Here is a 23,487-nt window from a genome sequence, read left to right as displayed (position 1 = left end):
AGATACCAATTCAGCCATAATCCCTACTTGCGTCCCTCAATTCACAGGTATTGCCTGTTTTATCTGGGTATATTGCATTGTATAGATTCCATCAGTCATTATAGTTGATATAAAATCCGTACCTTTAAACGAGACATTTTCAGAATCATAACAGATGTATTGTATAGATTTTATAATCCATCTTTTCAAAAGGCAGTTTTTGCATACTGATATTTGCACTTGATTGCTTTACTACATCACTTTGCCTGATATAGCATATGATATTTCTACTACACAAACTATATAATATTTTATATTTGGGTGTTGCAGTTTTCTTTCTATTAGGTTTGCATAGTCCTTTTTTAATTGGATATAGAAAACCAAACTCTTTTTGAACTGTTTTCAGTGGCCTGAATTTGGCACCTGTGGCAAGGCTCCGCACTACTTGGGAAAAACTTCCAAGCAAATATGAGAAGCTGTTTCAAGATCTTCAAGACTTGTTTGATCCATCTAGGAACATGGCAAAATATCGTAACGTCCTGAACAGCCAAAACCTACAACCTCCCATTATTCCACTCTTCCCTGTTATCAAAAAGGATCTTACGTTCCTTCATGAAGGTAAATGCAAAACAGCTTGGTTCTTTACCTCCATGGAAAGTGGATTTTGCAGGCTACTTGCTGATGCCATCACTATTTACTTGTCTTCTTTTTACCGAATATAGGAAATGACTCAAAAGTGGAAGGCTTGGTCAATTTTGAGAAGCTGAGAATGATTGCAAAAGAAATTCGCCATGTTGGTCGAATGGCTTCTGTTAACATGGATCCTGCTGTAATGTTCAGGACTAGGTAGGTTTGTCTTCAGCAGAGCTTCAGTTGATTGAGACAAAAAATTGAGTATGAATAATAAAATTAGTAATTCCTAGTGCCCCTCCCCAGTTAACAAGAGAAACACTGCAGATTAAATAATGAAAGATGAGACTTTATCTTCTCTACTGTGGAGCCTCAGTCATGTTTTTTCCGTGCGTGGAATGCTCATGGAAGTCAGTGGGAGTTTTCAGCTACAACATTGGATTGTGGACTTCTGTATGGCTGATTGTATTACAGCATTATAGATGTATGATGTACCTTGTACCACTTCTAAGTAATCATACAACTATGTATTACATCTAAATTTTGAAACCAGTTTTCAAAAGGAAAGTAATTATAGATCTTACCATGGAGGGACAGTGTTTTATATTCTCCCATTGACAGCTAGTTTGCCCAATTCTGTGATGAGAGCCCACCGATTCATAGTCTTTGACTATATATTGTATTAGAGGAAAGTTTATTGAATGAAGTGTTGATGCATAGGACAATCTAAATCGCTCACAGTTTACTCCAAAAAGGAATGTTTGAACTTCAGCATAAACCAGTGGGGCAGGAGAATGTGAAGTGATTGCTGTTTGATTTTGTGTAGAGACAGCATAATGCACTCTCTTAATTTGAACCAGAAGAGTTTTTAATATCAGATTGTGTGCCTGAGGTAAGACTGTTTTAATGTTTGTGGGCTTCTAGTACTGCTTGTCCTGAGGTCTGGTCTTTTCTTTCTGAGCTTGTGATCTTTCTCTGTCTCTTCCTAAACCCATGCTTCACTCTCCATGGCTCTCACTTGCAGGAAGAAGAAATGGAGAAGTTTGGGGTAAGTGGTTGGAGACAACACACACAGACAAACATTCTTTTCTGACCATTTGCATTGTTTTTCTACTTGCTATCTTTAATTTTCTGATGCTTTGACATTTTTCTTTTAACCCTTTTGCACTTATAAGACGTTTAATCCAATGTTGCTTTTGCTTTTGTGGTCAAAATTATGAGCTGTGAAACTATTTACAGATATTTTTGTGTGTGATTTGGGAAAGGATTGTTAATTTAGCATACCAATGACATTGACTTTAATATAACCAGTCTGGCTTGTACTAGAAAGGAAATTCCAAAATAAAATGCGGATAGCTGTACAACTGTAATGTACAACTAATTTCCATATGCCTGATGATAAATGAGGGAAGATGAAATCCACAGATGTTAAAAATTGAAATATCATGTTTTTTACAGCTCAACTAACTACATTTTCATTCTACAATCCAGCCTCCATTTTTTACTTTTAACAAATCAGAACCAACAGATAGCTTCTACATATACATACACAAATAAAAATGCATGACATTTATTTACTCATTAACTAATTGATCATTTGTTTAACAAAAATCTCATCATATTCAAGCTAGGGAATAAAAAAGATTTTTTTTTCTTCATTACAATTGAAATTGAAGTTTTTGTAAAACTAGATTAAGACTATGTAGAAGACACTTTCTAGATAGTACGTGTTTAAATTTGTCTGTCAGTGTTGCTGTGCTGCATGAGCTTTTCTTAATGCTCCAACCTTCTCAGTAGCTGGCTTATGTGAGAGAGCTAGCTTGAATGCTTTTCTAGATGTGTGAAGGGAGACTGCCTAGCTGGAGCAGACTAGGTTCCAGGCACTTACTTTATTTTAATTATACATACATTATTTTTAACCAAGTAAAGAGATTTCTTGATCCTCATCTTCTGTCTATTATAGCTGTTTGTTTGACTTACTGGAATGAGGCATGTAAGCTTTGACCGTAGACTGACATTCATGCAACCTTTTGCATGTTTCCAGTTTATGAAGTGATAGTGTGCTGGAGTAAGACACACTTTTTTCCTCTTTCCCATTTCTCTCCAGGTCTCTCAGCCAGGGCAGTACAAATGCAGCGGTGCTAGATGTTGCACAGACGGGGGGACACAAAAAGCGGGTACGTCGCAGCTCCTTTCTCAATGCCAAAAAACTGTATGAAGATGCTCAGATGGCACGAAAAGTGAAGCAGTACCTCTCTAACTTGGACCTGGAAATGGATGAAGAGAGCCTCCAGACACTGTCTTTGCAGTGTGAGCCAGCCACCAACACATGTGAGTATTTTCATTAAATAAGCATTTATAAATAACTGCTTATAACTGCATGTAACTAACTTCTGGGCTATCAATGGGAAAACAATGGACATAATAATCCGTGGGTGCTGAAAATCTGTGACTTCCTAGGAGGTCATCCAGTAGATGTTCAGCATGGACAGGAATTCTAAAGCTTGCACAGGAGGCTGCATCTCTTGGTCTCCAGGGGTTCGAGCTATACAAGAGCATCGTTGCCTTCTCCATGCAAAGGTGATTGAGGAGCCAGTGGACCCTATAACTAAAATGATCTACTTATGCACTCAGGGTATGGGGATTTGGCAGGGACTATTGCAGTCAGAGAACTTCCTCAGCCTGGAGTGATTCCTTCACCATCCCCAGCCAAACTCTGCTGTGCCAGGCTGAGCTGCTCTAGCTCCGCAAAGGAGAGGAGTTAATTTGGTGTTGGGGATTTTTATTGCATTTTCCATAATCTAATCATCTACAGAAAAGAAATGTCTTACTCTGTCTGTTGTGTAAAGAGCATTTACAATTGTGTGTCATTAGGGATGGTCGGAAAGGGATGGGAGTCCACTGCTTAAGAAATATTTGGATTCAAATAGCTTTCTGCTGACTCTGACCACTCCCAACCCATCTGAGAAGACAGCATTGCTGACAGACTGCTTTCCCCACTCCCTTTTCAATGAGGCTCAGGGAGGCACTAGGATACCATAGTGATGATGGCATTATAAAAACCTAGACTGATAGATAAAGGGAAGCCATCATGAAGTCGTCATTGTGACCTGCGTGCCTGGGATGGACCACACTGAGAATGCCACATGCAGGGCAGACTGCAAGAAACAGGGCAGACAATCCCCCCCAAACTGATGGTTTATTCTATAATTAGATTCACCCAAACCAGTAACAAATGAACTTCTGTAGCACCACAGTGTTTAACAAGCAGCCAAACATAGTCCCCTTTAGGTATTTGATTCCCATCCAGACAAATTGATCTAATATAATGAGGTTACCGAAAACCCAGTTCACCATATATGGGGTTCTACCAATCCCAAGGGATCAGACACTTATGACCAGGTATCTCAGATCTTACCCAAATATCACGCCGTCACTTAGTAAACTAACTAAGAATTTATTAAAAAAAAGAAAAGAATAAAGTTATAAATGTTTGAAATTATTTGTATGTAAATGATATTTTAAAGTCCTTCGATCAGGTTGGTAGCAGTGATGGAGTAGTCTGCTGGCTTGCAAAAGTTTCTCTGGTAACTTCCAAAACATTGGAAGGTCCTCAGTCCATAGTTCAGAATACTCCTTGTAAATCCACATCCAGAGAATTGGAACAGGAATGAGGCATGATGGATGATGTAAAGGGTCATCTTCAATCATGCAGCATCACAGTCCTGCTCCTAGAACTCCTCTAAACCTTTGGGCTTCAAGCCCTGCTGTTCTTTTGATGAACTAATCCCCTAACAGAGAGGTCTTACACTTGGGTGAGAGTCATATACCAGATAAATGCTCAGTATGTCAGTCGTTTTCTTCAAGGACTTGCAAGTGCAGGATGCTTGACTGATGCTCTGCTGGAGCAGTCAGTGGAAAATTTCTTCAGATCCGAAGAAGTCAGGTGCCAGATCAAACCAGGCATTAGGGAAAAAAAAACTTCTGCATGTGGCCCCTCCAGTAGACATGTGACACCTAAGGCCAGCACCCAAAAAGATAGCTCTGCTGGCACCAAAGCTGATGCCGTCAGTACTGATGCTGGACAGTATTGGTACTGAAGTCTGACACTAATAGAAGCCACTCCAGGCATGTAGGCACAGTTTGGTGTCTTCCCGCAAGGAAAGACTGTATAAAGTCTTGGGGGGGGAGAGAATCAGTGAGCCCAACATCAAAAATACCATCTTCTACCAAACCTTCTACCATCATAGCACAGAAGAAACTTACTCCAGCACTGACCTCATCGATACTGATGACTGTTGGTAGAGTCCATCTCTCACACAGGTGAAGGATTCCAGTCTCTTGTCAGAAATTACTCAGCTACCAAAGCAACCTTTAGCACTGGCATGGAGTCTGGTACCAAGAGCACCATGTTCCTTGGTGCTGCCCTTATAGAAAAGCTATTCCTCCTCCCCATCACCAAGGCATGCCTTCTCACCTCCCTTGAGTAGGGAACCCTTTTATCAGAGGTCAGTTGATGAGACCATGGGTAGACTAGGCGGCCCTCCCTTTAGGGCCCCACCACAACCACACTGGGATGTGGATTGGAATGGTTGTCATCATGCAAACTAGCCATATCCTTGCAGACTGTGGCCCTCTTGGGCTCACTGGGGTCCTTCCTATGCTTCCAGGAGCAGATCCCCATTTCTCCTTGTCAGTTACAAAAAATCATCTCACCCCCATCAGACACAGCGTTTGTAGGAGCTACATTTGATTCTTAATGGGCAAATCCTAGCTCCTGAAGGGAAGTTTCCAGTCTCTTCGGTCTGTAATAAATGACATAGTCAGGTCTGCCTACAGCATTGCGTATTTGCTTAGGAATACCAGGCCACATGTCATGTACTTATGTGATGCAGCTTGCTAGACTTCACTGCAGCCCCTACAACTCTGGCTGAGGTCAATGTGCTCCCTGTCCAAATATCATATGAACAAGGGGGTTACAGTCCCACTCCCAAGGCCTAGGGAGTTGAGTTAGTGGCTATACCCCAAGAATGCACTAAAGGGGTTTTCATTCTCTGCTCCTTCTCTGACAATGACACTCATCAAAGATTCATCAGTAACATCCTGTGAAGTGTATCTCAACCATATACAGATGCAGGGGACATGATTCCGGGGCAAGTCGAGACTTTGCATAAAATCATGGAGCTCAGGGCCATAAGATGTCTTGTATAGCATTTCTACCCATCCTACAGAACTCCACAGTGCAGATTTTGTCCAACAATACATCTATAGCACACTATGTAAACAGGCAGGGAAGATCTTGTTGATCGTACCTGTAACCCGTCCATGCCGAGGGTAGCTACCTGAAAATGCCAAGTTCAGGGCAGGCTGTGAAAGGAGAGCAGATTCTCTCTTACATCTGCAAGGCAGTAATGAGAAGCAACTCGCTAACCGTAGTCAGACATTGTATCTTTGACTTAGCAGTTAGGTCATGCTAAGTTTAGGAGAGCCGTGCTTCCATCGTTATTTTACTAATACAGCTGAAACGCCTCATTCCTACTATCCAGTGAGGATACGGATTGCCATTCATCTGCAATGGGCTTCACGCTGACACATAGTCGAATAAGAAAGAACGGGTACTTATCCCTCAGTAACTGTGCTTCTTTGAGGTTGTTGTAGTCAGTGTGGATCGCACAACCTACCCTGCATCCCTGCTTTTCAGAGTCCTCTGTAATACAGGCTTCAAATTGTGAGGGAATTGAGGGAGAGTCATGGATGCTCCACCTTCAATGTCCTCGCACAGAAGCATGAAACGGCATAGGGTGCATGCAGTGTCCCGATGGACAAGGTTATTAAAAAGACAATGGTGAGCTTGCAGACATGAGGCACTTGCACCTACTGTGGGATGCATGTTGACTACGACACCTCGGAGAACTTGTTACTTTAGTGTAAGTAAACCATCCTCTATAACTCTGTGTTGGGGGTTTTGCTGACACATCCATTGTAGTAACAGTGGCTATAGGGAATTGTACTTGAACGATTGTTTCCTTCTCTGTGGGAGGGCTGAAAGGGTAGTGTTAGGTGATTGTTTCTCTGACCAAGATTTCTTGCCTACAGGGTACCACTGGGTTCTTTCCAACTTGTCACCTCAGTGAGGGTGTGAGGCTGTTAATAGGGTTAATGATGCCACCCAGCTGTCTTCTTCTCATCTGGCGAAACTGTGTGACTGACTTGGTGTGTATCTGAGACTTGAAGCTTAGTGTGGAAAAGGCTGAGGTAGTGTTTGTAAAACCAGAGAAAAGAGGCAGAGATGACAATGGATATCCTCTCACTTGATCAAGAAGGTGTACTTTTGCTTATTTCTCACATCTTGTATATCCATTGTCTTCGATCATTGACTGTTGCAGGATGAGCAGGTAGCAGCATTGACCAAATTTGATTTGATCCCTCTGAGTTTGATGAGAGGGCTAAAACCTTTTCCTTTGGATGTGCACCTCTCCAGAGTTGTCACCTGATGATTAGACTACTGCAGTGCACTTTGGGGGAGACTGTGCCTTGGGACCATTCCGAAAATTAAGCTAGGGCAGAATGAATCTGGCTGCCTTTTTATCAAGAAATATACCTTAGTGTGTTCTGGATTCATGTTTGTTTGAGTGGAGTTTAAGGTGTTGGGTTTGACGTGTAAATCCTGAATGGCTTTCCGCCTGGCTACTGGAGCAATTGTCTCTCTCCCTGTGTTGTACCAATATCACAGCAGTTTCAGTGAATGGAAGCCCAACAACATAACCCCAGTTTCAAATGGGGAGGACTTTGAATTGGAGATAACTTTTGTTTCAATTAGAAAGAAAGTTTCATTTTATTTTCCCCTCTAAGTATAATAAATATGGTTTTCTTAAGAAAGCTGTTCACATGGTAAACAAATTACAACCCTTGTAGCACCAGCCCAGTATAACGTCCTGTCACTTGTATGTCTGTTCTTTGAGCTCTCTTATGTGGAAAAGTTAGCAAAGATTTCATAATAAAAACAATACGTGTTTTAAAGGAATTATATCTCCCTGCTTCCCTTTGCCTCTCCAAATAGATACAGATATTGCACTCATCATTGTTGTATCTGAGCTCCTTTTGATTAAAATCAGAAATTTTGAACCTTTCATGTAAAGACTGCTGAAATAGAAGTTAATCCCCTGTTTCTTCCATTTATTACAAAGTACCGAAGAATTCAGGGGACAAACGGTCTGGGAAACCAGAAACGTCACCAGTGGCACCTAGGGCAGGAATTCAGCAGAAGGCGCAGCAGCAACATAAAGTAAACCAAGCTTTACAGGTCCCTGCTGTGTCCCTCTACCCCTCTCGCAAGAAAGTACCAGTCAAAGACCTCCCACCGTTTGGTAAGTGAATTGAGAGGGAGGGGGTGTTTTGTTAAAAACTTTTTTGGTTCTCTGTAAAGTTCAAGAGGGTGTATTTTTGAACTAGTGAAATATTGTAACATTTAGTTCAAGTTAGTCCTTTCGCTCTGTCAGTTTAGACAGTGTATATATAAATCCTCCTATTAGCAGATAGGCAGGAGAAAATGTCTCCTAGGAAAGGGTCTGACTGGCTTATCTTTCTCAGTTGTAGATCTGTTTCCATCAGGTGGAAATTGCTCTTCTAGCTGGTGCACTAGACCCATGGGCTTAAATTTTCAAAAGTCACTAGTGATTTTGAGTGCCTCCATTTTTTAATGAACAACCTGAGATACCATAAAGGGGCCAGATTTTCCAAAGAGTTTGAGCATCTGCCCTCTGAAAATCAGGCCTGTCCAAGGTGTGTCGAGTTGGGTTCCCCCAATCACTAGTCACCTTTGAAAATTGGGACCGTAGTTTTTAACTTTTTCATTTGACAATTGCCCTTCACCACGTTCCCCCAAATCTTTTTCTGTTGCAGTGCCTAAGTTCCATTGTCTGTGATGCTAGAGATAGAAACAGGAGAATGGTAATTTCTTATAAATAATTTGGTTTCTTCAAGTCTCTCTCTGACAGCTAAATTAGCTCATCCTGTTGCAGTGTTATGAAGTATTCTGAAGTTTCTCATATATAATTTGTATTAAAAAACATATTCTCAAGTGTGTTTCTAATCAGGATAGTCTAGCAATTCCTTTTATACAGGAAGTGATTTTGCACAAGCAGTTCTTTCTCCGCTTGCTATTAGGGTCTTAGGCTAAAAAAGATGGATTTAGAAAAACCAAACGAACAAAGAATAATTTAGCATTGGTCTAGTTCTTTAGATTCTGCTATTAGAGTTGCTGCCTAAAAGGGCTCAGAAGCTCCAACGGGCCCTATTTTTGCTCTGGGTGGGAAAGATTCTAAAAACCATTTGAGGACCAAATAAGCTATGTTAATCAAATAATTCTGGATTATTGATTTCAACACTGCAGTCCTCTACATCAAATGCAAATTCTGTGGCATGCTTGAAAAAATAACTCCACCCCTGAAATTTGCAAAGTTATCACATGTAGCAAAATCTGCACTTTTAATCAGTAAACTCTGTTTCAGGTCCATATTAGATGGCTGTTTCAAGAGAACAGTTCTTCACTCTTTACTCCCTAGGACTTCTCTAGAAGTTGTTACTGCTAATCAGTCTCCCAAGTATAGGGCTTGTGCAAAGACAATTCTCAAAGGAGAAAAGAAGAAAGACAATTTAGGAGTACATTATCTCTCCAGGTGCACACTAGCCCGGCCTCCCGCCTCACTTTCTTTGCAATATTCTAAGCTATTTTGAGTAGTCAGAACAACCGAAGAGCAGCTGAAATCCTTTTATGTAACCTTTCAATAAACACTGAAATCTCTGGGGGTTTGTGTACAGCTCCAGCATTTGCTAGTTTTGATTTCCCAGTACTTATCTCACCCATCTCCCAGATGATAGATCTGTGGAGAAAATATTCTGAATCCCGGTTACAGGTGAAACCCAGGCACAACAATATTTTGCTAGTAGATGTGAATTGGAATCTGAAAAGACTTCCAATTTCATTGTCCAAGCTGAGTAAAATACAGAAATAAACAACATACTGTAAATAGAGAGGCGTAAGTTAATTTTTTTTTCTTTTAATAACCTGAAGTAGTAGTAGTAGAGAGAAGGTGGGTGAGGAAATATCTTTTATTGGACCAACTTCTATTGATGAGGGAAACAACTTTTTGAGCCTACACAGCTCTTCTTCAGGTCTGGAAAATGTATAAATACAAGGTGGAACAGATCATTTAGCATAAGTAGTTAACACACATTTGAAGGGACCATTCAAGGTGAAGTAGCCTGTTAATACCCCTCCAGTGATGGGGAGGAAAAGAAATGGGGGGGGTGGAGCAGCCTCAGAGGTTGTTAGTGGGTTACAGATTGTTGTAATAAGCCATAAATCCAGTTCAGTCCATGATTTTTAGTGTCTAGCAGAGTTATGAATTTAAATTCCCAGGCTCATCTTTTGAAAATGTGCAGGTTTCCTGTGAGGATGAGAACTGATAGGTCAGATAAAGAGTGATCACTTTGTGAAAAGTGTTCACTCTAAGTGGTGGTAGTAACTCAAGGAAGGAAAATATTTTATCTTTACAGTGTCCCTATAATGCATTGTAAAATTAACAGATGTATGTATTAAGCTGGAGATACATATATAAATACATATATTCATTGACTCTTCATTAAAGGCATAAACTCCCCACAAGCTTTAAAGAAAATTCTTTCATTGTCTGAAGAAGGAAGTTTGGATCGTCACAAGAAACAAGCCGAAGATACCATATCAAATGCATCTACACAGTTGTCTTCTCCTCCTACTTCACCACAGACCTCTCCAAGGAAAGGTATAAAATGTTCAACACTTTCCATTCCTTTTCCTAAAACCTGCAGGCATTAGAAATAGCTGTGAGGGAATCTTGGAGACTAACGGCTTGTCTAGATGAACAGTTAGTGCACGGCAAACTGGGGTGTAAATCTACAGCACGCTAACTGTTCATGTGGACCCTGCTACCAAACTAAAAGTTCACTAATGCACACTGATCTACTTGTGTTTCAAAGCAGAATAAGTCAAAGTGCACTTTTGGTGTGTGGTAGTGTGGTCCACACAGACATCTAGTGCGCAACAGGCTAGCACATTGTAGATTTACACCCCAGCTTGCCGTACACTGTTTGTCAAGATAAGCCCTAAGAGTGAAATTCCTTCCTCTTTATGCTGTCACGTGAGGGTTGGCAGGGGAATAGAGTAGTGTGCCAAGTGAAGGCCTCGGGAGCCATCCTGTTAGCACAAGGCAGGATGATGGGCTTAGAGTATCCTGAAGCCATCATGCTAAGCAACTGTCCTTAGTGCTACTTCAGACAAACACGTCTCCTTCAGTTGCCTTCTACCAAAGGTATCCTACATGGGCAGAAGTTCGGAACTCATAGTGGCACCTTGAATAAACAGTGGGTACATTAACCCAGCCCTCAGCTGATTTCTAAAGGAATTACTAAATTAAAACCACACCTACCTGCTGTGCAATTGTGGTGGATGGGGGAGGGACCCATGCAAGACAGGGCAGGATTTTTCCTAGAATGTTCAAGGCTAAATGTTCACTAAAGCATTACATTTCCTTTATGCTAACACCTTAGTTATCCCAAGAATCAAGGTGGAAGTTTGACAAATGATTTGCACAATGAGGCTTTCTTGTCTGAAGTTCTATGAAATAATTTTAAATGATCTTAAAGTATATAGGTAAAGATTACTGACCAGTATGACTGGCCAAAACTACAAATGAGTTTAAACAAGATGATTTAAGACACATGATCAACTGATGAATTTCTGTCCTGTTTCCTTTTTCATTGTACTGGCCCTGTTTGTAAAATAGGGGGAAAAAGACAGTGTAGGCACTTGCCTTTCTTGTATTTAAAAAGTAAAAAAGATTGTCGCCATAGAAATGGAATAGCATATTCCTATAGCAGGTAACCTCAAGGTCACTTTCTCCTCCTATCCTTTCAGAGTAACATAGAAATCAATTTTAATGGCTGCATGAGAGAAAGCTGTATTAAAAAATCAGTGTCAGAGTTGAGCCCCACACAGTAAGAGCTCACACTAGTGATAGAGCTTGGACAGCTGTAGATTTCACTGTAGTAATAATTCCCACCAAATTTCACTGTGATCCTGAGGAACTGAAACCTGTGTGCATTTCATCTGGGTATCTCTCCCTCCTGTGTCTGTCAAATGGATATCTAAACTCTTTTCTCATCCTGTTGTTAGGTGGCAGTGGCAATCAGCTGCGATCTTACGGCTCCAGACAGTCGGATTTAACCAGTTCCTCCTCTTCTCTTGGAAGTGAGAACAGTAACAAGAATAACAATGCACCATGGACCTATAGGATAGGTGGGGTTTACAGAACCAAAAGGAAAAAGTTCACAAGCACAATTGGCTAATCAGTGTTTTTAAAAAGGATGAGGAGTCTGTCCCTCAAAAGTACAAATACATATCCAAAACCTCTGGTGGAGTGAGCTTTTCTAAGTGAGATGGAGGAGTATCTTGTGCAGAAAAGGCTTTGATAATCAGCTTGAATCTTTGTAAGATCTCAGCATAATTTTATGCCAAAGACTTTAGCAAGGTGTGAATTTATATGGATTTGATCACATGCTATCAAGGCCAGTGCATTTATTGAAAAAGGAATCAGGATCAGCTAAATAGAGAGGGTGTAATACTGTGTATTTGGAAAAGCAATCCATTAAAATGTTTCTAAACTTCAAAGTATTTCCAAGACTTAGTGGCATCACAAACTCATATTGTGTTTTCTTTTTTAACTTTAATCAGATTTGACAATGTTAGGGATAGATCCTCAGACAGTATGAACTGCGTAGCTCCACTGAAATCTCTTTGAAGCTTAATGGTGAATTGCAAACCAAAAATAAAAATTGCATGCTTACACATGTTGTTGAATGACCTCTAACCACCTTTTTAATTGTTTGTTCAGTAACTAGGGTTCCTAGTCACTACAATAATACAAATATTTTATACTAATTAAAAATAATAGCTCTTAGGGAATTCATCACAAAATTACATTTTAATAACTTAACAAATACATATTTCTACTCTCCTCTCTGAAACTTTTGAACTTGCTGGTTCACTGAACATATCTTAGAATCTGATGACATACAGTCCAAGAATTTCATGTTAATGCCTGTTTCATATCACAGTAAGGTACATTTTGGGATATTATCAGTGAACCAGATGCCACCAAGAGGATTTAATAGAGCATAAAAAAAGTTCTGAAAAGATTAGTGAATTAACTTTTTTAGTGTTGAAGGCCTCTCACAGCCTGGATAGTGGGGAACATTCAGTGCAGAGATCTGTGTTTAATGCAGTTGTCATTTTTTTTTCTTTGCAGTTTGCCTTTGAAGTGTAGCTCTGTGTAGCACAAAATTGTGTATAAAGGAGATTTTTGTGTGTGAGATGTATAGATAGATAGATAGATATAGATAATCAATCACAAAGTCTTTATTATAATCACCAAGGTCCTGGACTGCTCCTCTGCTTCACCATTTCATTTGCCATGCGCATGTTTGAACTTTTGTATTTCAACCATTTTTTAATTATCTTAGCACAAAATAGTGACTGAATTTTTTTAAAGCATAAATAGTATGCTTTCTCTCATTCTCAAACAAATAAAAAATGACTGACTGGATTTTCTTTACTTTACTAAATAACTCCTTTTAGGATAAGATATTTAAGGCTGTGTCTACACTACCACTGAAGTTGGTATAATTTATGTTACTCAGCGGTATAAATAAGTCACCCCCAAGTGACATAAGTTACATCGAACTAAGCGCTGGTTTGGACAAAGAGCTTCTCCCGCCAGCATAGCTGCCGCCGGGGTGAATTAATTAAGTTGACGGGAAAGCTCTTGCCCATCTATTTAGAGCAGCTACACTAGAGACCTTACAGCTTACTGCCGATTGCAGGGTATTTTGCACCTTTCCCTGATTTGCCATTGTTGAAAACAGGATCCTGGACTACATGGGCCACTGGCCTCATCCAGCATGGCAGTTCTTATGTTCCAATCCCCCATATTCTTTGTCAACATACATAGGCGTAAACAATACTGCAAGATTGAGTGTTAAGTCCTATAAAAGGAAATGTTTTAATATAATTCTAAAGATTCTAGAGATTTATCACAGGGCAGTGGTAAATTTGGCAGTAATTTTGTAAAGAAGAGATCAGACTTTTTTCTAAATACAAATGTTTCATGTTGCCACTGATATTTAAACCTACATTCAGGAATAAAACAGCCACATTAGAATGATTGTCTTGTTGCATATTTTTGTCACGTACAGTACTGCTCTTCTTGATGAAAATATATTTGCTTCAGTAATACTGATACTGAATATCTGTGCTAATGGTTGAACTTTTCTTTAAGAAGTCTTTTGTTGATAAACTTAGAATGTCCATTTAATGTTATTCTGGTCCTTATGCAGGTTATACTTTGGCTCCTAGTGGCACGGTGGATAATTTTTCAGATTCTGGTCACAGCGAAATTTCTTCCAGATCTAGCATTGTCAGCAATTCTTCATTTGACTCCATGCCAGTCTCACTGCATGATGAGAGGAGACAGAGGCATTCTGTCAGCATTGTGGAAACTAATCTTGGTGTGGGGAGGATTGAAAGAAGGGCCATGATTGAACCAGATCAATACAGCTTAGGGTAGGAATTTTAATATTTACATTTTTTTAAAAAAAGTCTCTTGTCTGTATCTATCATAGAATGTTTCTCCCTTCTGTGGGAGAATTCCACTCTCTCCTTCTAGATAACTACTTCTGCATTACCTCTGTTTTTATAATGCTTTACTTTCAGATAAGAAAATATGTCCACTTCCTGCATTGTTCTGTCTACAGCAATGCCAGCAACTACTTGCACCTGCTTTTCATTTTTAGAGCCTTTTATATATGCTACAACTGATCCTCACCCCTGACAGGGTAGTCTTGTGACAAGAAGTGCTTTAAGTACAGTAATATCCTTATTTTACAGATGGGGGAAATCTTTCAACTGAATACCAAAATTTTCATCAGTATCTTTTTAGTAACTGCTCAAGTGCTTTGTTGTCAAGGATAGCCTTACAGAAAGAATGCTATGTACTCAAAATCAAGCAAGTCATTAGTTAGTACAAATTACATTAAACTTTGGATATAGGAAAGCTGTGTTGTAGATAATACTTGTATCTACTGTGGCTTTTCATTAGCTATCAAATTCTCTGTTTGTAAAACAATGAATACTTCACAGTTCTGCCACTGATTTGCTGATTATCACTGATTATCATTGTAAAATTTCTCTTCCTTTCTATCTTTTCTGTCTAGTTCATATGCACCACTGTCGGAGAACAGAGGCTTGTATGCTGGGGCGACAGTACTTTCTTCTCCCAGTACAGAGGAGCTATCACAGGATCAGGGGGATCGCGCTTCACTTGATGCCGCAGACAGTGGCCGTGGCAGCTGGACTTCTTGCTCAAGCGGTTCTCATGACAACATACAGACAATACAACACCAGAGAAGCTGGGAGACTCTTCCTTTTGGACATGTTCATTTCGATAGTTCAGGCGATGGGGCACTATTATGGGCCTCAGGCAGTCATATGGACCAGATGATGTTCCCCGATCATGGCACAAAATATGGCAGGCAGAGTCAAGGTAGGGAGGGCCTTGATCAAGCACAGTCCAGAGCAAGCTGGGCATCCTCAACAGGCTACTGGGGAGAGGACTCGGAAGGTGATACAGGTACCATAAAGCGGAGGGGTGGGAAGGATGTTTCAATTGAAGCTGAAACCAGTAGCATAACATCTGTAACAGCAGAGGAGTCAAAGACAACTCCCATGCCCTCTCATATAGCTGTATCATCAAGTAGTGCAAAGGGGCTTATTGGTAAGTTATATTTTGTTTACTGCGAAGTATCCTATTCATTTACATATAGATCTGAATTTACTATATAAATATTTTGCTTTAATCTGACTTGTTTTTAAAGCAAAACGCACAATTTGTAGTTTCTCTCAAATTTTGCCCTTCAATTGTGTATTTGCTGCTGAGAAAAGCATCACTTCATATTGCTGATACTCATTCCTGAGTTATGTGGCCTCTTGTACTTCCTTCCCAACTGCCATGAAATCAAGATTTTCAGGGGCATGCACAGGAATTTAAATTCCAGCGCTTTTGGAAAGCTTCTTCCCAGGAACCGGAGGAGCTGTCTTCTCCTGCCAGGGGCCACGGAGGAGCTCGGTGCCTCTCTGCTGATTATTGAGGGTGCCCTTGCCTCTGCCTGCCCCCCCCCCCTTGTGCACTCCCCTGAATACTTTGATGGTTTGTGTTTTCAAGAATGAGAAAAAGGAAGGGTAGGAAGGAAGGGAAGAGAGAAACACATGAAATTGAAGGGAGGAAAAGGCACAGAACATTGGGAACAAAAGCCAGATTTGAGAGTAGTGACCAATGTTTGTGAAGATGAGGCTGTTTGAGGTTTTAGGATACCAATTTGTTTCAGAAACTCTTAAATAAAACCTCTTTAAAATTTCTTCCATACTGCTGCCTCCTAGATCCCATTTGGAAAAGAGTCATTGTTCAAGTACAATTGTTCAACACAATTGGCCTTATGTTATAGACAAATGCCTGTGGTAGGACCATTTTTCTTCCTATTTATGATATCATTGGGCCCCATCAGCACAAGTAAAACTAACAAGTTACATTAATAGATTCCTTATTTAACATGGTGGCTGTCACGCTCTATAATTTTGAGGGAGCTTTTTCCAAGAGATTCACCACCATCACAACTGCAATAAAGAAATACTCTTTATGCATCATCCTTTCAAATAAATAGGAAGGTTTAACAGATCTGTTCTGTCACACTAGATAAATGCGTTGGCTACATGTTTAATATTTCTATGCTATTTAGTGTCAACACTAATTTAAAATATAATCAGGAGTCATTGTGACCACCTTGGTGCCCTTGTTAACTCTTTCTAGATGTAGACTCAAAACCACCATACTGTAGTAGTTCATATTCCACAGCTACTCTTCTTTACCAGAGGACTAGAATACTTTTTCAGTATATGTGCATTTTGTTTATCCTCAAGTGTTGACAGTTTGATCAATCCTATACAAGCATACGATGCTGTCATTTCCCTTAGGAGTTAATCTACAGATACCAGGAAATTGACCAATAGTATCCTGGGACCAACACAGATACAACAACACTGCAGACAACAGTTAGTCATCATTTTAAAAAAAGCTTCATGGTAGAAATGTGTTTTAGGGAGAAATTTGAAGGATAGAATTAATTCTGTAAATGACACAAAATCAGTGGAAGACCCTAAATCCTTGGGAAATGAAGATTTTTCCCATTGCTGATTTTTCATGTCTCATGTCATGAATGATTTTAGGAAGGATTTTCTTGAGATATTTATTAATATGCACCTAATGGTGTTACTTGGCATTTATGTAAATTATGCATTTTCAAAATGCTTTGCAGACAGTAATCCATTAATCTTTTTCAAACATTTTCCTTGTGTTTATCTTCTATAACTTGTGGCTGTTTTCCCTCATTGTTATTTCAGTCTTCTCTCAGGAAGACTGTTATTCTACAGAAATTTTTAGGACACACAACTCGCTGACAGGATTTTTCATGTCTATGGGCTTTTTAGCCTCTGAAGATTTATTTCAATTTCTTAATTTCCCAGTTTTTAAAGTCTGCTTGTCTCAGTATCTGATCTGTTTCTAGCACTTGTGGGGCAAGTATAGAAACTTCTGCAGCCTGAAAAAGATGTTACTAAGAAGTTAGTATAAAACTGGTATAAGCAGGAGGAATTTTTCAAAACTCAAACAATTTGGTTCACAACTGAATATGTACCATAGCTATTTCATCTGGACATTCTTTATAGGAATTTTTTAAAATGAGCGGACAGGACTTGAGTTGTTTGAATTTGTGAGTGCCCCCTTTTTTCTTAAAGATTGGCAATGTTTTAAAGCTTCAGAGTGTGCCATATTAGGTCCTGGTCTGCAAAGCCTATGTGCTTTACTTCATGTGCTGTGAGCAGTCCCTTTGACTTCAATGGTAATTGTATTGACTTATGTAAGTTCTTGCAGGTTCAGTGGTATAGTGGAGACTACACTTAATTTGTGTAATTCTATTTTGTGTTCATTTTAATGTATAGTAAGATGATATGTCCTGAACTAAAAATCAGAGGGTTGCTCTAGCTAAGTATAACCATTGCCAGTATGCTGGTAGCATAGTTTGTGCTATATATACTTTGTTTTACTAAAAGTATTTCTTAAATGATATATATTTTTAAGATGATATAATATTGAATATATATATATATAATGTTTAAATCATCACCTATTTGTATTTGGTTCAGGTCTTGATTTGTTTGATATATTTATTTCTCATTGCCGAAATGCTGTTTTGAACATATTTTCCCCAGTTACTCTCTCTCATGACAGTGTATTATTTTTCTGCAGCACGAAAAGAAGGTCGGTATCGAGAACCACCTCCAACTCCCCCTGGTTATGTAGGAATACCTATTGCAGACTTTGGGGAAGGAGTTTCCCATCCAACCAGAAAACCTCCGGATTACAACGTAGCACTTCAGAGGTCTAGGATGGTGGCACGGACATGCGAGACCCATGGGACTTCAACTTCGCAGCAGCAATCGCATGGTCATTCAGCTAGCAGGCCTGTGAACAAACCTCAGTGGCACAAACCAAACGAGTCAGACCCACGTCTTGCTCACTATCAGTCTCAAGGGTTTTCCACGGAGGAAGATGGTAAATTTTTAATGATGTTTTCAAAACATTAAGGGCTAGATTTAAACTGCATGAGCACTTTCACATGCATTGGAAATTCTGGCCCTAAATTTAATCGTGTTCCCACCAAGGGATTTTTAGGGTTTTTTTTTTCTTAACCTTTTTGTTTCTAACTTTACTGTTTTATGGCAGAGAGTCTAAAAATGTTGAAGTTTTTGTTTTGTACAGTCTTTATTCAGTTGAACTCTGCAGTTGAGCATACCAAGGAAATATTTCAAGCTTCATTAATTTTTCACAAATTTTTATGTAATTGAGAGAGAATTCATTAATTTGCCCATAGACGTTTTGATGTTTCCACCAGTGATCGCTGCTATAAGCCCCTTCAGCCTCAGAGGTTTTAATTTAAATAAAAGCATTTGAAAATGAAGTGGTTTGTGACCAACTACAACTGGGGCCAACCAAGAGATACCTCACCAAACCACTAGAGATTTAGTAGTCTCAGGCTTAATGTTGTGTTTTCCAGAAGGAGAGAAAGCCAAGCCCACCCAGATATGGTGTTTGTGTCTTATTTTCTTTGGAAATACACTTCCAAAGAAATACTCACTTGATGATACTATAGTTAAAGCTGGCTCGCTTCATTTAAAAAGACAACAAAGCATGCTCTGAGTTTATGAATTTGAGATTACTTTAAGGGAAAAGGGAGGGAAACTAGAATTACCTGTAGCAAATAAATATATGCTTAGTTTTTACAGAGGAATGTGTGAACATAGCAAATTTATTTAATTCAATAGCAATCTAGTTTTAAACTGATTAAAATTTACTTTCCCCCATCCTGTTGTTTGCAGAAGATGAACAAGTCTCTGCCGTCTAAGAATTGAGGCTTTTCTGGATCCAGAGTGAGCCACCTTAAAGGAGAGCACAAGAAGACGTCCCTAGTATAGGAGCCTTGGAACTATAATTAAAGGATGGTAGACCTGTTTGCCTCCTTCCCTGCCTTAAAGCAGCATGGGGCTTCTTCTCCCCCTTTCCCTTGCATGTGAAATACTGTGAAGAAATCGCCCTGGCACTTTTCAAACTGTGTTGCTTGAAATGCACAGTGCAGCAATCTCCAAGCTACCACTGTCGCTGTCTGCCACATCACACAGTATCATTCCAAATTCCAAGATCATCACATCAAGATGATTAACTCTAGCTGCACTTCCCAATGCCTGGAGGGGTTTTTAAATCTTCCTTTTAGCTTTTAATCACAATCTTAGCACTTCATCTCATTGGGATAATGAGATAAGGTCATTGACAAACTACATTGGCAAACTCCTTTAACGTACAAAAAGAAAATACATTGAAATCCTTCAAGTATACAATGCTTGTTTGCTTGTTTACAATGCCTTTGTTACAGTGCTGTATGTTGTTGTGTTCAGAGAGCAAATGTTACACCTGCCTAATAATTACAGTATTATTTCATACTTTTTAATAGGGTTGCCAGCCTGAGCTCCTAAAAACAAAACTGATATGGCTGAGCAGGGCAGAATGGAAGGCAGCAAGGGTAATAGGATACAGCCTTTCATTCACCACCTAGCTCCACTCTTAAAGTGCCCCACCCTGGAGTCTTAGAAAGTTTGTAAATCATAGGATTACTGGTATTGTGAACTGGGTCTAGCATCAATACAGAATTAAGTGCTTGCAACTATCTAATGGAGGAAAACAGGACAACTTGTATGGTTTGTACAATACAATTTGTATACCTGTGCCTTGTGGAATACAGGATGGCATAGTTTAAAAAAACAAGTCCTATTCAAATGAGACAGATGGCAAGCCCCACCCTAAATTATATTTTTGTCTTACTATGATTAGAAGTTTAGTTACTTTAAGAGAAAAATTAACTGGATAATTGCAGTGAAGGCAATTTGGGATGTCATAGCTAATGCCAGGTGTTATTACTGATCTAATAATCTCTCTCTATTGACTTGGCATTAGGGAATAAACAAGCCTTTAAATTATGAAAAAATGCATTTAGATACGCCAGCCTTTGCAATGCAGAAATAGTCACAACTGTTAATGGCTTTATGGAACACTGCATGTGTAGAGAAGGCCATTGTGTAGCAACCACCTGCTCACAGCTGCTATTAACCCTGTAATGACTGAAATGACCCTTCCCCTCTATTTTTGTGTTGTTTTTGCACAGACTCCGGAAAAGTGAAGGCTGCCAATCCGAGTAGTACTCAAATGTGAGGAACTGCTGGTCTTGGATTTTTTTTCATTGAACTCAGCTGATCATATTGATCAGTAGATAAACGTAAATAGCTTCAACTTTAAAGATCAAATTGCAGTGTTTTTTCACTGTATCAAACAATGTCAGTGCTTTATTTAATTATTCTCTCTCCTGTAATCATGGCTTTTGTCTATTTGCTTATATATTACATTGTCAATTATGAATTTGTAATATGCATTATTTGCCAGTTTTATTATATAGGCTATGGACCTCATGTGCATATAGAAAGACAGAAACCTAGTTCTATCACAAGTTGCACAAATATTATATAAGCATTAAGTAATTGTAGACCATAGGACTGCTAATCTCAGTTCACTCTGTGATGTCAAGTGCAGAATGTACAATTAACTGGTGATTTCCTCATACTTTTGATACTACTTGTACCTGTATGTCTTTTAGAAAGACATTGGTGGAGTCTGTATCCCTTTTGTATTTTTAATACAATAATTGTACATATTGGTTATATTTTTGTTGAAAATGGTAGAAATGTACTATGTTTATGCTTCTACATCCGATTTGTATGAAGCTGAAAATAAATAAATATAACATTAATGAAGTCCATATTGATTCTTATGCATTTTTACAGGTTCATCATATCTGAACAAATTCAAGTGTGAAAATAAATTACTTTGCTGTATATGAATATTAAAAAGATACTGTCAAGTAATGGGCACAAAATTGAAGTGGAGGTTTTTTAAACCTACTGGTTTGTTGCCAATAAATTAGTATGTCCACTACTAAAGCAAAAAGGCCAGCAGAGGCATTAGAGTGGCAAGGACTGTGCTGACATCATCACTGTTGATGCACAGACAAGAAAGGTAAATAACAAGGGCCATGTTGACTTGGAACTCCTTAAGACTCATGAGGCAATGAATCCATATTTACAAAATTTGGTGTGGAGAGAAGTATGGAAAGAAGTGTTAGTTTCAAGTTTCTAAGAAGGTATTACATGTAATGAGAAGTGCCTGAGAGCTTCCCTTTTAACAAAAGTCAGATGCTATAATCTATATAATGTCATAAATGTTTGTTCTTTTGTGGATGTTTTGAACTCTGGCTATTTGTAATTGGGTACAAGAGACTGCTTTAAAACAGTTTTATTTACCCTATCCATTGGTTATATTTAGCTTGTATTTTTTTAAAAAAGTGAAGTATTGTTTCCAAATGAGATGAAAGTTAGAGCTTTAGAGAAAAGAGCAAAAAATGATTTGTTTGGATTTTCACTATAACCCTTTATAAGATGACCCTAAAAATACTCCACACTCAAGCTCAAATAATATGAATAATACCAGTTTTCATAAAAGAACCCTGGAAATGCTAGAGTCAAGTGATCATTTCAGTTATTTTTCATCTCTGGAATATGTACCACTTCAAGGCCAGGTAAATTTTAAGTAGGATTGGATTTGTGTGGGACAGGTGGTGTTTTTGTTGTCATAACGAATTCATGTTAGTCTGTGGCCCATGCCTGTGGTAAATTTCAACAAGCCAAATAGGGACTGTTGCAGTAATAACTTTCCCTATGACATTAACAGAAAAGGAGTAATCATATTTTTCACTCAATATTTTATAAATATTTCTCCTGCAAACAATTGTTCTGAGAGAATATTAAGTGTGCATCATGAGAGATATTTTCGATTGACAGTGATTCCACCCCTCCCCCCCCAGTTGTTGTGGTGATGTGTGTGATTCACTTGCAAGTGAGTCATTTTGCTACATGTTTGTCATACTGCTGTATTACATGGTATCCACTGCCCTCTAATTTATGCCTTCACTTTCTTCTATTTGGTGGCTCTAGGACAACTGTTGGAAAGAAACCATCACAAAAGAGTAACATATATATATATAAACTTGACCCACAATTATTGCTGGGTTCATTAGGGATGGCTTTTGGTTAATAGCAATCAAGTTACATCCAACAGAATTAGAAGCTCTGATGTGTAGTGATTTCTCATGAAGGAGAACTAATAATAAGTTGAATGTACTCTATGGTATGTATATTTGCATAGAGCATGGGTTGAAACAGCAAGATAAACCATATTTCACCAGAGAGAGAGAAAAATTAGATTGTAAGCTCTTCGAGGCATGGAATATCTGTTATATGGCTGTACAGTGCCTAGCACAGTGGGGCCCCAGTCTTGATTTGGGACCCCAAGGGGCTATTGCAATACAAATTATAAATATTCTTCTTCTTTGAGTGTTGGTCCCTGTGTATATTCCACATGTGGGTGCTTGAGTCTGGACATTCTTAGGAAGTAAGTTGCCCTCCTCATGCTCCAGACCATGGGGATGAGAGGCAGTCCAGGCTGACGCATCTCCAGTTCCTTCTTGCTGCTGCATGGCCTGACTTGGAATCCTCTGTATCCAGCTTCTTTCTTACCAGTCTGAAAATAATTGTTAACATTTTGCATAGTTAGTATCGCTTAGTTCTCTCTTCGAGTGATTGCTCATATGCATTCCAATATAGGTGAGTGCGCGCCCCGTGCACGAGCCTCCGGAAGCTTTTCTGCCCCTAGCAACCCCCTGCGGGCCAGCTCCTGCGCCCCCTGGAGTGCCGCGCTCATGTCGCGGTATATAGGGACCCTGCCGACCCCGTGGCCCCCAGTTCCTTCTTTCCGCCCGTGACGGTCTTTTGGAACGCTGCCCCTTGCTCTTCGCAAGTAGCAATTTCCTTTACCTTACCTGTTTTCCTTCTTATAGTTAGTTTTGTTGTTAAACGTTAATAGTTTAAAAAAAAAAAAAAGTTGTTGTAGTTTAGCGTTGTTAGTTAGCCCTTACGGGCTCCGGGCGCCAGGCTGGGCACCTCAGGATTCAAAGCCTGCGCCGAGTGCTCGAAGGCTTTCCCGGTCAGCGACCCGCATGATCGCTGTCTCCACTGCC

At 39.3% G+C, this 23,487-nt stretch overlaps 1 protein-coding gene across 9 annotated transcripts in view; it reads left to right on the top strand.

Annotated features, from left to right (window-relative positions):
- The window catches only part of RAPGEF2 (Rap guanine nucleotide exchange factor 2), a 291,653-nt gene extending 270,484 nt beyond the window's left edge, over positions 1-21,169 (top strand). For 3 of the 9 annotated variants that reach the window (XM_067551808.1, XM_067551807.1, XM_067551811.1), the window contains 10 exons: positions 386-597; positions 702-825; positions 1,634-1,657; positions 2,717-2,940; positions 7,797-7,976; positions 10,260-10,412; positions 14,041-14,266; positions 14,917-15,476; positions 18,060-18,365; positions 19,190-21,169. In XM_067551808.1, coding sequence (XP_067407909.1) covers positions 386-597; positions 702-825; positions 1,634-1,657; positions 2,717-2,940; positions 7,797-7,976; positions 10,260-10,412; positions 14,041-14,266; positions 14,917-15,476; positions 18,060-18,365; positions 19,190-19,215 — 2,035 coding nt within the window. In that variant the 3' untranslated portion in view covers positions 19,216-21,169. Of the gene's footprint in view, positions 1-385; positions 598-701; positions 826-1,633; positions 1,658-2,716; positions 2,941-7,796; positions 7,977-10,259; positions 10,413-11,821; positions 11,945-14,040; positions 14,267-14,916; positions 15,477-18,059; positions 18,366-19,189 lie in introns of all 9 variants that reach the window. The other 6 variants (XM_067551805.1, XM_067551804.1, XM_067551810.1 and 3 more) reach the window with 5 other exon arrangements.
- The last annotated feature ends 2,318 nt before the right edge of the window (positions 21,170-23,487 follow it).

This window comes from Emydura macquarii, unplaced genomic scaffold, assembly GCF_026122565.2.
Source record: "Emydura macquarii macquarii isolate MOO-44397 ecotype Brisbane River unplaced genomic scaffold, CSIRO-AGI_Emac_v2 contig_1363, whole genome shotgun sequence".
NCBI lineage: Eukaryota > Metazoa > Chordata > Testudines > Chelidae > Emydura > Emydura macquarii.
Note: the sequence above shows the minus strand (reverse complement) of the source record. Positions and strands in the feature narration are given on the sequence as shown.